Below are 13,476 nucleotides of genomic sequence, written 5' to 3'. Positions count from 1 at the left end.
ACCCGATGGTGGGAGAGGCCCATGTGAAAGATGGAGAAAGAAGAATGCCGAGTGGAGAAAGCTGATCTAGTGTGGAACGAGAGGGAGAAACTGGGAGGAAGGGGGCAAAAGGCGGGAACTGGAGCAGGCCTGGGCATCCATGGAGAACCAGCGGTGACTTCAGCCCCTGAGGTCTGGAGGTAACTGCTGGGGCAGTGTTCTCTCCACACACACGCTTCTGGGTCCAGAAAAAGGACTGTGGACGCGGACCCCCGCTCCTCCCCCTCCCCCCTCCCCACACACACTCATCCACCCTTATACTCCTTTGGAGAAAGAGCTTTAAAATGCAGCAGGGAGGAGGTGTCCAGGCCCGGGACACTACGTCAGCCCCAAACCCTTTTCTGCCCATAAAGTGAGCCCCTGGATGGATTTGGGGTTAGAAGGAGAGTTGGGCACTGGGACTGGAGCCACGCTCTAAAATCACCTCAACAAATCTGAACAGAGATCCTTCACACCCCAAACCAACAAAGACATGTGTGTCCTCAAGCCCTGCCCCCAGCAGGATGTGCTCCTCCCAGCCTTCCCTGTGCGAGGCTGCCTGGTGGAGCGTGTGATCTTTTCTCCATGTGTCCTTCTGTGCCTCTGTCTGCTGCCCCTGCTCTGTCGTGTCCTCTGTGAGCCTCTCCACCCTCCAAGCCCCTTTCCATCGCAGTACACTGGACGCTGAGGTTTCCATGGCAACATTTCAGACTTTAATACATATTGCTAGGGGTGATGGAAGGTGAGTAGGGCATCTGGTCACTTGGATGGGAGAGAGCAGGGCCTTCTGAGCCCCAAATCTAGCGCCCATCTCCCCAGAGTCTGGAGGCAGCTGCCCTACTCTCAGGGCCAGAATGAGGTGTTACTCACTCAGGCTTCCTCCTCTGAGTTCAGCAGGCCTGCTTGGGCTCACAGGGTCAGCTGGGGAAAGATAGGGTTGCCTGGGCCCCAGGATCCTCCCCAAGCCCTTGCACTTTCTTCGGCCCCCGTCAGGGAGCAGCGTCTCCCTGCACTTAGTCCCAAAGGAAGTCCAACGGCTCTGCTCTCAGGGGACCCAAGGGAGAGTCTGCGGGGTGAGAGGCCCAGTGGCCGGGGCCGACGAGGAGAGTGCCCTGGTGAGGCAGTCGGAGAAGGCAGAGGTGTCTCATCGATGAAGGTGGTGATCTCCTCCCGGAAGAAGCCAGGGCCCCGTGGGGGTCCCCCACCTGACCCCAGAACCCCACTCTCCAAGAATTGGCGAAGGCTGGCCAGCCCCCCACCACCTTCAGCCTCCTCCTCGTCCGCCTCATCCTCCAACCTGTGTCTTTGTCCCAGGTACTCAGGAGGACCCCCGAGGGCCCGGCTTTGGGCTGGGAGGACCCGGATGTCATCAGAGGATGACCACTTGTGCAGGAAGGAGCCTGGTTCCCGAGGGGTAGAGAAGATGTTTGTCTCATCATGGGACAGACGCCGGGATAGGGGGACCTGGGAAGAGGAGCGGGTAAGACCTGAAGGTGCTGCAGGGACAGAGGCAGAGGAACCAAGTGGGGACTCCAGAAGATGGTGCCACCTTCTTAACCTTCTTCAAAACGTTTGCTCCGGTGGGCAAACCTGGCCCCACGAGATCTGAAGGGATGCCTCTCTTACTATAGTTTTCTTTCACCCAGCTTTATGGTGCCCTGAAAGCCAGGGCTAGGGAAGAGGGGATTGGGGTGCATAACAGACACTGGAGAAAAGTGATGAGGGGCACCAAGGGTAGGAGGTGTATCCCCCAGTTCCATACCTGTAAGTAGTGGACTCTCTCAAGAGGAGGGAAGAGCATGTGCCTTCCAGGCAGCAGCTTCACCTGGGCGGGGTCCCGGCTCCCTGGTCCTGTAGCTCCATTGGCATCAAAGCGAACTTTGCAAACTCGGCCCTCTGCATAGTCATCACAGCCCCCATCTAGGAGAGAAAATGGGCAGAGCAGTTACAGGCAGGGAATGCCTACCACCCCCGACCACTGCCTTGATAAGCTCCCAGAGACCCCTTTAGTTCTCATTAGCCTGTATGTGTCAAGAGGACAGTGAGAGTAGCTAGCATTTGCTGTGTTCAGTGCTAAATCCTGAGTGGAGTGCTTCATACATATAGATGAAGTTATTGAAACAATTACATGCCCTCCCCCAAGAGCCATCCCTATGGCTGGGGGCCTCTCTCAGGAAGCTCAGGTTCCCCATAGTGCCAGAGCTGGGTAGTGTGGACTTCTGGAGGGGAGCCTAGGCCCGGTGAAGGGAGCCCTGAGTGCTGCAGGAAGCAGTAAGTGGACAGCAGGGTGCCTGCTTAGGGAAAGGGGAGCCCAGGGTGGTGCAGGTTCTGTCCAGTAGGGGGCACTCCAGGGCAGCCCATCCTCTGACTGAGAAGGAACGGCAGGAAAGGGAATAGATAGATGTCCAGGAAAGCCAAAGCCCAGCCCCTCTTCTGACCGTCATCTCCATCCTCCTCAGACATGATGGCCACGCATTGCTCCCACACTGTGCGCACGTCGGCGCGGTAGCGCTCGCAGGACCAGATGAAGGAGGGCAGCAGCAGCGTCTGTGCCATGGAGCACCACAGCACAGCCAGCACCATCCAGGGGGGCGCCGAGTCCGACTTGAGAGAGAAAAAGCTCACCACCTGGGGAAGGGTGGGAGTGGGCTGGGTCAGGGCCAGAGCTGAGGAGCCCACCTGAACCCCATATCCTAGTGCAGCTGGTGGGCAAGACGTCAGAAGTAATGCCTGATCCCTGTGATCCAACAGAGGTGAAGCCGGAGGTGGAGATGGAGTGAACAGAGGGAAGGAACTGACTCAGAGGAAGGTAGGGGAGAGTGCTGGAGGCAAAGCCCTGCGGTCAGGAGGGAGAGGAACAGAGGTAGACCAGGAAGCGTAGAGACAGAGAGGAACCCAGGAACAGTGACTAGATGGGGTGGTGGGGTGAGCCCTGTGGGGTTTCCACCCAAGACTGCTCAGAGACCATGTGGCATCCAGAGGGAAGGAGGGAATGGAGAGTGGAGCCCAGCAGCTGGATGAGAGGTCTGCGGCTGAACTGTGGAGCTGCAGGATGGATGACGGAGCTGGAGGACAGGTAGTGGAACTGAAGGACGGTGATGGAGCTGAGGAGTGGGAACTGAAGCAGATGCTGGAGCTGGGGTAGACAGGGTAGTGGGAACTAAAAGTCAGATGATCAAGATGGGGGCCACAAATGGAGTGGGGGATGGACAGAGGAGAGGAAGATGGATGATGGAACTAGAGGAGAGATGATGGAGCTGCTGTATGGCTGATGAAGTTGGAGGTCAGGTGATGATGCTGGGGCCTGGATATTGGGGAGAACAGGTGGGGAGGACCCCGATCTCACCAAGATGGGCACCCCTGTGAGTGAGTCATAGAGAAAGACGATGGCGCTGACCAAGTTGGTGACCTGCAGGGATGTCTTGGCAGACTCCGAGCCATCCAGCGAGGACCGCCGCTTCCCTCGGGCATCCTCCACCACAATGGCTGGCACCTCAAAAGCTGGCCGGGTACCCAAGCCCCCTGGCCCACCCGCTTTGGTCCCCCCACCGCCCCCCACTCTCCGGGCCTGCCGAGCCCTCCTGGGCCGGGCCCACAGTGTCTGGTAGAAGGTGATGGCCACACACACCAGCCCCATGACAATGCCCCCAAGTAGCAAGAGGCTGAAGCAAACACCAAAGCCGAGGCCGATCTTGGAGACTATGAACTGGCAGCCGCGGGCATAGTAGCGCTCGCCGTTGTTGTGCCAGCCAATGGAGGGCAGTGTGGAGAGGATGAAGCTGACCATCCAGATGCCCACGACGGCATGCAGCGCCTGCTTCTTGGCGTTGCTGAGGCGGTAGTTGACTGGCCAGCGCACCATCCACATGCGATGGTAGGAGAGCGAGGCGACCGTGAAGCAGGTGGCCAGGGCCAGGGTGTAGTAGGTGGACACGAAGACCTTGCAGATACTCTCGTTCCAGTCATAGTCGGAGGAAGCCTGACGCCGCAACTGTACCACAGCAAAGGTGGTGAGGGGCACAGCTGCCATGAGTATGTGTGTGCCCGCTAGGAAGCACAGCAGCAGCTCCAGTGGCTTGTGCTTCTGCTGCTTGGCCGAGATGCTGAGGATGATCCAGGCATTGGCCAGCAGCGCCAGGAGCCCACAGGCCAGCCAGGACAATGCATTGGAGTGCAGGGAGGCCTCCTCTGCCCTGGCCCCGCCCCGAGCCATCCTATCCTCAGCCCCCCACCCCCTTGAGCTCCGTGGGGGTGGGGGCTAGGTCTCACCCAGGAGCCCCACTCACAAACATGCCCATAATCCCCACAATCCTCGCCCTGTCAGCAGGCAGGCTGCCCCCAGGCTCACCCCAGTGCTCAGCATTGCATGATCGACCCAGCTGAGGGCAGATGTGGAGGGCAGGGGAGGAGACTGAGGGTCAGCAGAGGCAGTCCTCAGCTTTCATACTGGGCGGGGCCTTCCTTAAGCATCCCTGCAATTGATGGGGCAGGCAAGCTGGCTACTTTCCCAACTGTGAGGCTGGCTGGGGGGTTCTGGTCCCCATGCTGGGACGTCCGGGTCTCTTTTTCCTCTGGTTCTTGACTAGTCAGGAATCTTCTGGATGCCCCAGGGATTTGGGGGTGGGGCTCAGCCCCCTGGACAGGCTGCAAGGGAAAGATGAGATGTGGGAGGGAGAGGGCAAAGGTCTATAACCAGCCTCCTGTGCCCCCTTTCTTGAAACTATAGGGATAACTGATTACTAGGGCCCTGAGGGTCATTCAGAACATTCCTTTGCCTTAAATCAGACAGCTAAACACCCCGCACAGATGAGAGCCCCGCTCTTCCAGACCTCTAGGGAAGAGGGTATTCCCACCTCCCTGTCTCCTTTAGCCCTTTCTCCTCCCGCTGGAACTCCCGGGTTCCTTCTTAGAACATCCCCTGCTCAGCACTACTCCACCCCTATCTTCAAGTCCCTAAATGTCTCTTCAGAACTACTGATGGGAGACACATGACTGGTTTCCTCTTGAGGGTTCACAGTGAACGGGGATATGGCATTACAGCCTTCCTCCCCTACCTGCCGGTCTCCTGGATGCGGGGGTCTTGGTGCTTAGTCCCTACTTCCCCAAACCTGGATGATCACCCTCCAGCTCCCCAGATCTGGGAAAATGGGAGAAAGGAGTCTGGGACCGAAGGGGGTGCTAGGGAACCTGAAGGCGGGGAAACCGCTGACATCAGAAGCATCCAGAAATGGAAAGAGGGGGAACTAGGGAGAAGGAGGAGAGTTTGAGCAGAAGAGAAAGAGGGGGCAAAGTGGTAGTATCTGAAAATAGCAGGAAAAGCTCAAACCCCCTGGAGAGGAGGCTTTGGAGGGAGGAGGGACTGGAGGAGGGAGGGAGGGAGGGAGGGAGCAGTGAATAGGAGGCTGAGAAGAAAAGCCAAATGTTCAATAAGGTGCTGACTCCCGCGGGGAGACCTTGACTCTTCCTCCCTGGCCCAGAGCCTCAGTTTCCCTCTGATGGGAGGAAGGATAGTCCCAGTTTTAGTGCGTGATGCTGAGCTTCAGTGAGCCCTGGGAAGGGGGTAAGGGAATCGGGTGAAACCCTGAACAGAGTGAGGCTGTAAGGAAGCGCATAATGGCTTTAGGGTAAGTGGGGTAAAATGGGGCACAGCAGTGAAAGGGTCTGTTTCCCATGGAAGTAGCTCAGACCCTTGCCTTCCCCAAGAGGTCCTGGTCCACCCCCACCCTTGGCTTCCCTCCGGAGCCCAGTACACCCTAGTTGCCATGACAATGGCCAGCCAGAGGGAGGTGGAGGGACTTGGCCACAAGCAGCCCCCAGTGTCCTCTCCTACAGCCCTGGACCCCTTCCCACCCACCTCTACCCAGGCCCGGCTGGTGGGCTCAGGACGAAAGAGATAGGAAGTCAGAGAGGGAAGGAGGCAGGAAAGATGTGAAGGACAGAGAGAGGGAGGTGAAGGACAGGGAGAGATCAGAGGAAGGTGGGAAGGGGGATCTGGGAGGTTCCCTGGCCGACGGGGTCCCTCGCCCTTTGGGGTGAAGGGGTAAGGTCAGGCGGCTCCTCCCTCCTGTCCCCCTCCAGGTTCTCCAGGGCAGAAACAGCAGGTGGCTGGGAGGAGGGGTGGCCTAGGGGAGAGGAGGCAGCCTGGGGGGGAAAGGGAGGCAACACGGGGGTTGGGGCAGGGGTCGTCTTACCTCTGGCTGCGCCCAGCACTGCCATGGAGACCGCACTCCCGACGCGGCTCTCTCAGGCTCGCGCTGCCTGCCGGCTCCAGCTCACCCGCCCTCCTCCCTCCTTCCCTCTCTCCCTCCCTCCCTTCCCCCGGGCCTCCCTCCTCCCCCTCAGTCCCGGCCTCCCTGGCTCAGCCTGCGGCTCACTCAGTCTCTGCCCCTCTCACTCTCCAGGACCCTCTCTCCCACGGTCATCCTTCCAGTGAGCCCAGGCGAGGGGGACTGCAGGACAGCTTTGTGGGGTGGGGGGCGGGAAACGAGTGTAGGGTGGGGAACTGGACGGTGGTGACTAGGGGAGGAGGGGCAAGGAAGGCGCCGAGAGGGAGGCGGGTGAGGAGGATGGCTGGGAACCGGCTTCATTGGTGAAATGGTTCATGTCCTGCCCCCACCCCTTCCCGTTTTTCAACACGAACACAAGCTCCAAGAGGCAGCTGGTGTTGTTGGGGACTGAGGAGCTAGCTGTTCGGGGAGGAGGAAGCGTGTGTCACTGTGTATATCTGTGTGAGGGCTGGGCCTTGAGTTTGGGAGTGAGGGGGCTTGTGGTGCAAGCTGGGGCTGCTTGTGGAGTTGAGGGTGGGTGTGCACAAGCTAAAAGGATGTGGGCGCATGCATGCACACAGACACACACACACTGCTTCCTCCTCCTGGAACACAAACACACGTGTTGGGGATACAATTTGCACACACACGTTACAGTTTCTCACAGTCCTTTTTCTCTGCCACACACATACACCAGGAGAGCTCACGCAACCCTGAGTCTCTCCCCCACGGTATATCACACACGTGTAATTACACAGTCTCAGCCTCACACACACACAGGCCCACACAGAGCCCTGTGGGTTGTGGAGGTGGATAGCCAGCCTCCACAGAATTTTTCCCTCTCCAGGGAAACTTCATCTCCTTCCTGGGGCACGCCAGGCAACCTCTCCTCTGGGTCCGACCCCAAAGACCAGAAGATTCCTGGTCCCCAGAGAAGGGGTCTCTCTCTCTTTCTCTGTCTCTCTCTCTGTCTCTGTCTCTCTCTCTTTCTCTGTCTCTCTCTCTGTCTCTGTCTCTCTCTGTCTCTCTCTGTCTCTGTCTCTCTCTCTCTCTCTGTCTCTCTCTCTGTCTCTGTCTCTCTCTCTGTCTCTGTCTCTCTCTCTGTCTCTGTCTCTCTCTCTCTCTCTGTCTCTCTCTCTGTCTCTGTCTCTCTCTCTCTCTCTGTCTCTCTCTCTCTCTCTGTCTCTGTCTCTCTCTCTCTGTCTCTCTCTCTGTCTCTGTCTCTCTCTCTGTCTCTGTCTCTCTCTGTCTCTCTCTGTCTCTCTCTGTCTCTGTCTCTCTCTCTCTCTCTGTCTCTCTCTCTGTCTCTGTCTCTCTCTCTGTCTCTGTCTCTCTCTCTGTCTCTGTCTCTCTCTGTCTCTCTCTGTCTCTCTCTGTCTCTGTCTCTCTCTCTCTCTGTCTCTCTCTCTGTCTCTGTCTCTCTCTCTGTCTCTGTCTCTCTCTCTTTCTCTGTCTCTCTCTCTGTCTCTGTCTCTCTCTGTCTCTCTCTGTCTCTCTCTGTCTCTGTCTCTCTCTCTCTCTCTGTCTCTCTCTCTGTCTCTGTCTCTCTCTCTGTCTCTGTCTCTCTCTCTGTCTCTGTCTCTCTCTCTGTCTCTGTCTCTCTCTCTCTCTGTCTCTCTCTCTGTCTCTGTCTCTCTCTCTCTCTCTGTCTCTCTCTCTCTCTCTGTCTCTGTCTCTCTCTCTCTGTCTCTCTCTCTGTCTCTGTCTCTCTCTCTGTCTCTGTCTCTCTCTGTCTCTCTCTGTCTCTCTCTGTCTCTGTCTCTCTCTCTCTCTCTGTCTCTCTCTCTGTCTCTGTCTCTCTCTCTGTCTCTGTCTCTCTCTCTGTCTCTGTCTCTCTCTGTCTCTCTCTGTCTCTCTCTGTCTCTGTCTCTCTCTCTCTCTGTCTCTCTCTCTGTCTCTGTCTCTCTCTCTGTCTCTGTCTCTCTCTCTTTCTCTGTCTCTCTCTCTGTCTCTGTCTCTCTCTGTCTCTGTCTCTCTCTGTCTCTGTCTCTCTCTGTCTCTCTCTCTGTCTCTGTCTCTCTCTCTGTCTCTGTCTCTCTCTGTCTCTCTCTCTGTCTCTGTCTCTCTCTGTCTCTGTCTCTCTCTGTCTCTGTCTCTCTCTGTCTCTCTCTCTGTCTCTGTCTCTCTCTCTGTCTCTGTCTCTCTCTGTCTCTGTCTCTCTCTCTGTCTCTGTCTCTCTCTGTCTCTGTCTCTCTCTGTCTCTCTCTCTGTCTCTGTCTCTCTCTCTGTCTCTCACAGACACACACACACACGAAGAGCATCTTCTTTTAGTAAGTTTATTGTATTTTTCTTTCAGCTCAGGGGAGCAGGGCTGGAGAGTGGGCACAAATGCAAAGTAAGCAAATGGGGAGCCCCAGCAGCAATAGGGTGGTCTTCCCGGAAGAGGCAGGCTGTAAAGATAGGAGGAGACGAAAGAGGGAAAAGGAGTTGGGACTGAGGGAAGTGGTGAGGAAGGGTAGGAAGAGAGGGGATCCTGACAGAAATGGGTCAAGAAGAAGATGATTTGTAACCCTGATTTCCCTGTGTCCTGACTGGTCTGGAGGAGGGTAAGGGAGGGTGTGGGGCAGGCGCAGAGCCTGGCACAATCACCTTTGAGGTCCCTTAGAGGGTTCCCTCTCAGGCTAGCTATCCCTTCTCCCAGCAAAACTCACTTCCAGGAGGTTCTGCACAGGGTGAGTGGCTGGTCACTGGGCATTGTCTGCCACAGGGCCTGTGCTCCCAGCCTGCACTCTGATCAGAAGAGCCAAAGGCTTTGTCCTCTGGTAACAGATTCTGCCACCAGCGGGGGATGAAGGAGGAATTTTAGACAGGGAGGCCTTCATCCCTGCTTATAAATTCTCTAAGATGGGCCCTTCCCATGGGTGCTGTGCTCCTGCGAACCCAACAGTACACCCTGAGTACCCACCACTAGCCACTGGTGACAGCCGTGTGGCATTTGTCCCTGCATTCAAGAGGCAGCAGTGGAACTTGGGACAAGGGACCTGGGTTAGTCCCAACTCCAGCACTTGCTAGCTGTATGACCTTGGGTAATCAATCATCTAGCTTTTCTGAGCTCTGATTCTGGTCTGTAAACTGGAGATGATCATCTTAGTTCTGTCACTGCCAGCCTTGGAGGATTTTTGTAAGTCTCAAACAGACAGAGGATGTGAAGCATCCCTTGTGGCTGTGTACATGGGGCTGTGTCCAGTGGGGCTGCCTGTGCAAGGTCAGGACGTGAGTCTGTGGCCCCACCCACATAGGGTGAGACGCAGGCAGCGTGGGGCAGGAGGTGCTGGCTGCCAGAAACCTCTGGATCTGCATCTATCCTTGACTGGCTTGGCTGTGTGATTTTGTGCAAGTTCCTGCCCTCTGTGGTCCCAGGGTCCTGTCCTGTGAAATAACAGTCCCATGTTCCATGCTTCCGGACACCTAGCCTCACCCTCCATGCCAGCCAGGGCTGGCCCTGAACACTCCCCTGGGATCCAAATGAGCAGTGGGGGAGAAGGTCAGAGAGAAATAATGAGAGAAGGGCTAGGGCTTGAAGGAAAAGGAAACGGTGGGGAGAATGGTGTGATTAAGCCTCTGGAAAATAGAGAGCAACACTTAACCAATGAAGCTGGGGCCTAACCCAGGAGAAACAATGGTAAATCGTAGAGGAGGCGAACAGGAGGCCAGAGGCCTAGGATCTGCTACATTCATCTGGTCCGCAGGCCATGAGCCCAACGGGAAACGCGGGGCAGACACCTGGGGAGGCTGCAATTGGGATCTCCCTGGCCTTGTGCCTCAAATGGGGCTACATGTCTTCTGAAACCGGCTGCGGAACAAAGAAGAAGGGGAGCAGGTCTGTCCCCACTGCAACCCCTTTATGTTCTAGCAGCTCCATGGCTTTTCCAGCGCAGTGCTAGCCTCTGGGCAACAGCTGCAGAACTAGTCCAGAAAGGCCCTGGCCTGCTGCTCCTTCAGCTCCACCCTCCCACTTCCGCCTCCTTCTAGCTCCTGGCCATCTTTTCCCACCCCTCTATCCTCTCCACCACACCCCTTTAGCCCCAGTCTCCTCGCCTCCACTCCCCCCAACTCTCCCTCCTCAACTCCTTCCTCCTGTCCATCCTCCCTTCCTGCCCCCTTTGTCCCCCCTTCCTCCTCCTCCTCTCTCACTCCCTCTCCCCACCCTTTTCCCCTCTCCCAGCCCCTCCTCCCAGATCCTTACTGAGGGCACTGGCAGGTCTTCTTTTCACTGAGGAGTCTCTTGATCTGAGACATCCGCTCTGCTTGACGCTGTCCAGGGACAAGAAAGGGAGTCATGAGGGTTCCAGGCCTCCAGAAGGGAGGTGCCCCTTGGTGGGGCGATTGGGGGAAGCTGGGAGAGGAGAAGCAGTTACATAGCTCAGGCCATCTATCCTGGAATTAACTCTCTGCTCCTTTCTGTCTCTCCCTTGAGTGGCATCTGGGTCAGGGCAGCAGGGGAACTTAGGGGTGGGCAGAGGGAGCTGGCCAAAAGCAGGTCCCATATACGGTATCTCCTGGTACGGGACTCAGGGGTTTGAGGGCCCTGTGGGGACCAGGTGTGGGGTCACTCACCCTTCGATGCCGGCACCTGACACAGAAGAAGATGCCTAGCCCAGTGAAAAGCAGGAGGCCCGCAACGCCCCCCAGCACAATCAGGGCCATTGGCTGCACCGGGGTGGGCCATGTGGGCACAACTGCAAGGGAAAGAAATGTGCTCAGTGCACCACCCTCCTCCACAGGCCAGCGGACTGAGGACTGACCTGCAACCCCGCCTGGCCAGTCTCTGGTTTGATCCTGGGGTTGGGAGAGAGGGGCAGAGTGCTTGGGGACTCTTAAAAGGCCGCCAGTGCTGGGGAATCGGTTTTATGTTTGAGAGACCACAGGGCACTCTGCAGAGGTAGAAGCAGTGGTCTAGACCCTGGACTCTGTGTGTGTGTGTGTGTGAGTGCGTGTGTGTGAACGTGTGTGTGATGTGTGTGAATGTGTGTGTGTGTATGTGCATGCGTGCGTGTGTGCATGTGTGTGAGGATGTGTGCGTGAATGTGTGCATGTGAGTGCATGTGTGTGAATGTGTGCATGCATGTGTGTGTGTGCACGTGTGCATATGAATGTATGTGAGTGTATGAGAGTGTGTGAGTGTGCATGTATGAGAGTGGGTGTGAGTGTGCGTGGGTGAGAGTATGTGTGTGAATGTGTAAGAGTGTGTGCATGTGTGTGCATGTGTGAATGTGTATGCATGCGTGAATGTGCATGTGTGCATGTGTGTACATGTGAGTGTGTGTGCGTGTGTGTATGAGTCTGTGTGAGTACGTGTGTGTGAGTGTACGAGTGTGTGAGAGTATGTGTGAGTGCATGTATGTGAGTAGATGTGTGTGTGTAGGTGTGAGAGTGTGGATGTGTGTAGTGTGTGTATGAGTGTGTGCGAGTGTGTGAGTGATGTGTGTGTGGGTGTGTGAGAGTTTATGTGAGTACATGTGAGTGCATGTGTGTGTGAGTGCATGTGTGAGTGTGTGTGTATGTGTGTCTGGATTTGGAGAAAAGCCAGGAGCCAGGGAGGAGGGCTTTTGGTCAGGTGGACCCCATTCCTAGGCTGTAGACCTGAGGGAGTCGGAACTTGTAGAACAACAATTGGCAGCCTAGAGCCCAGGACCACAACCCACCTCACCTCATCACTTCTATGCCTCCAGGACACCATCCCCATAACCCCCCAACTCAGGCATTGGGAGGCTGGGACTCTGGGTGGTCTCTGCCAACCACAGGAAGGCCCTGTAGCTCAGGAGGCAGAGGCCATGGAACCTGGGTCCTCACCCTTGATGTTGGATTCTAGCAGGACCTGTCCCGAGTCACTCAGCAGACACTGCCACATCCCCGCCTCAGGGTTCAGCACCCACACCGCCTTCGCCTGCTTCGAGACCGTTGTCCCCTTGTTCTCCAGTTTCAAGCTCAGCGTCAGCTTAGGGGAGGTGGGTCCCCACACTTCACAGGTCAAATTTTCCTGGAACTGAGTGGCTGCAGAGGAATGAGAGGCTGAGATTGAAAGCCTGAGATTCAGTGGAACAATTAAAATGATACTGTATATGGGCGGCCTTCTTTTAGCCTTTTAGAGCAGATTTTCATGCAGTCGTATGAGGAAAAACAGCGTTTGGGGTCCAGTGGTATTGGATTTGAATCCCAGCTCCGCTGCTTAGCAGCTGAGTGCCTTTGGGCAAGGGACTGAACAACCTGCGGACAGTAGTAAAAGCAGACATACATGTAGTGTCTGGATGTGGCCCGGCCGGTGCTGAGCATTAAGTGTTAGCCATTATTATTTGTGGAGTTGTTATGATGATAAGGAGATAAGGAAGCCAGAAACTCAACTTGGAGCTAGACATTATCATCATTACTATCCTACAGAGAGCAGATTTCATTATCTTTATTAGACAGGTCAGGAAGCAGGCCTGAAGTGGGAGGGGGCTTAGTCAGGGTCACAAAGGGTTGGTCACAGGCAGAACGGGAACCCCGGTTCTTAGCCCAAGTGGTTTGCGGATCTTCAGTGAAGCCAGCCCCACCCCGGCTCATAGATGTCTCAGCTCAAAACCAGCCCCAAACCCAAAGGGCCCTCCCTTACTTCATCCAGGTAACCAGGGCCTAGGCATCCCCTCTTGGGGCCTGGCTTGCCTCAGAGGGAGCCCTGGGCCAGGGCCCTCCACCTCCTTCCCCTGCCTGCCCCTCCCTGGCCTGGCCCCTCACCTCTCATCACCACGAGGTTCACTTCCTGATGCAACTTTCCTGTTTTCGCTTCAAGGGCCAGCGTGAGGTTTCCAGAGCCAGCATACTGAGGCAAGGCCTGGGGCAGGGTGAGGTGGAGCGGGAGCTTCTTGCCCATCTGGAGCTTGGGGTCCTGGGTAACCCGTTTTACAGACACTTCCTTGTTCTTCAGGTCGAAGGTAATCCAAGACTTGGAGGAGGAGGCCCTCTCCGCCTGCCACCACAGCTCGCCACTGCCCGTCAGCTTTTCAAGTGTAAAGGCGAGTGGGAAGGAGAACTCCACCTGTTCCCCCTCTTTCTTATAGACTGTGCTGGAGGCCTTCTGGAAAGCTGGAGGTGGGAAGGGAGAGACCCCGAGTGAGGAGATAGGAAGATGAGACTGCACGAGTGGGGTCGGCATGCGGGGGCAGCAGGGAGATGGAAGGGGACCCGATGAGAACAGACACCCACCTTGTCATTT

General features: G+C 56.4%; 2 protein-coding genes across 9 annotated transcripts in view; both read right to left on the bottom strand.

Annotated features, from left to right (window-relative positions):
- Window positions 1-708: 708 nt before the first annotated feature.
- On the bottom strand, window positions 709-6,287 carry GPR162 (G protein-coupled receptor 162). 6 transcript variants are annotated; one of them, XM_045364652.2, is made up of 6 exons: window positions 6,210-6,287; window positions 5,073-5,155; window positions 3,365-4,662; window positions 2,457-2,646; window positions 1,781-1,938; window positions 709-1,482 (listed from the first exon to the last, which is right to left on the bottom strand). In XM_045364652.2, the coding sequence occupies exons 3-6, from the start codon at window positions 4,229-4,231 to the stop codon at window positions 928-930; spliced, it is 1,770 nt and encodes a 589-aa protein (XP_045220587.1). In that variant the 5' UTR covers window positions 4,232-4,662; window positions 5,073-5,155; window positions 6,210-6,287; the 3' UTR covers window positions 709-927. The 6 variants fall into 6 exon arrangements, with proteins under 6 accessions (XP_045220587.1, XP_045220589.2, XP_073862302.1 ...); XM_045364654.3 differs by lacking the exon at window positions 5,073-5,155 and having other exon boundaries at window positions 709-1,130; window positions 1,316-1,482; XM_074006201.1 differs by lacking the exon at window positions 5,073-5,155 and having other exon boundaries at window positions 709-1,130; window positions 1,316-1,482; window positions 3,416-4,662.
- Window positions 6,288-8,549: 2,262 nt separating this feature from the next.
- The window catches only part of CD4 (CD4 molecule), a 33,536-nt gene continuing 28,609 nt past the window's right edge, over window positions 8,550-13,476 (bottom strand). For all 3 annotated transcript variants that reach the window (XM_015430302.4, XM_045364655.3, XM_005569956.5), the window contains 5 exons: window positions 12,999-13,346; window positions 12,078-12,278; window positions 10,842-10,963; window positions 10,471-10,538; window positions 8,550-10,077 (listed from right to left, as the gene is read on the bottom strand). In XM_015430302.4, coding sequence (XP_015285788.1) covers window positions 10,047-10,077; window positions 10,471-10,538; window positions 10,842-10,963; window positions 12,078-12,278; window positions 12,999-13,346 — 770 coding nt within the window. In that variant the 3' untranslated portion in view covers window positions 8,550-10,046. The remainder of the gene's footprint in view (window positions 10,078-10,470; window positions 10,539-10,841; window positions 10,964-12,077; window positions 12,279-12,998; window positions 13,347-13,476) is intronic.

The sequence above is a fragment of the Macaca fascicularis genome, chromosome 11, assembly GCF_037993035.2.
Source record: "Macaca fascicularis isolate 582-1 chromosome 11, T2T-MFA8v1.1".
In the NCBI taxonomy this organism is placed as follows: domain Eukaryota; kingdom Metazoa; phylum Chordata; class Mammalia; order Primates; family Cercopithecidae; genus Macaca; species Macaca fascicularis.
Note: the sequence above shows the minus strand (reverse complement) of the source record. Positions and strands in the feature narration are given on the sequence as shown.

What these genes read in the sequence shown, in the direction of transcription:
- GPR162 (XM_045364652.2), bottom strand. Translation starts at nt 4,231, where the DNA reads ATGGCTCGGGGCGGGGCCAGGGCAGAGGAGGCCTCCCTGCACTCCAAT. An exon ending in TCACAGGGGTGCCCATCTTG is followed by an intron (nt 2,647 to 3,364) that starts GTGAGATCGGGG and finishes ACCCTTCCCCAG; the next exon opens with GTGGTGAGCTTTTTCTCTCT. An exon ending in TGAGGAGGATGGAGATGACG is followed by an intron (nt 1,939 to 2,456) that starts GTCAGAAGAGGG and finishes TTTCTCTCCTAG; the next exon opens with ATGGGGGCTGTGATGACTAT.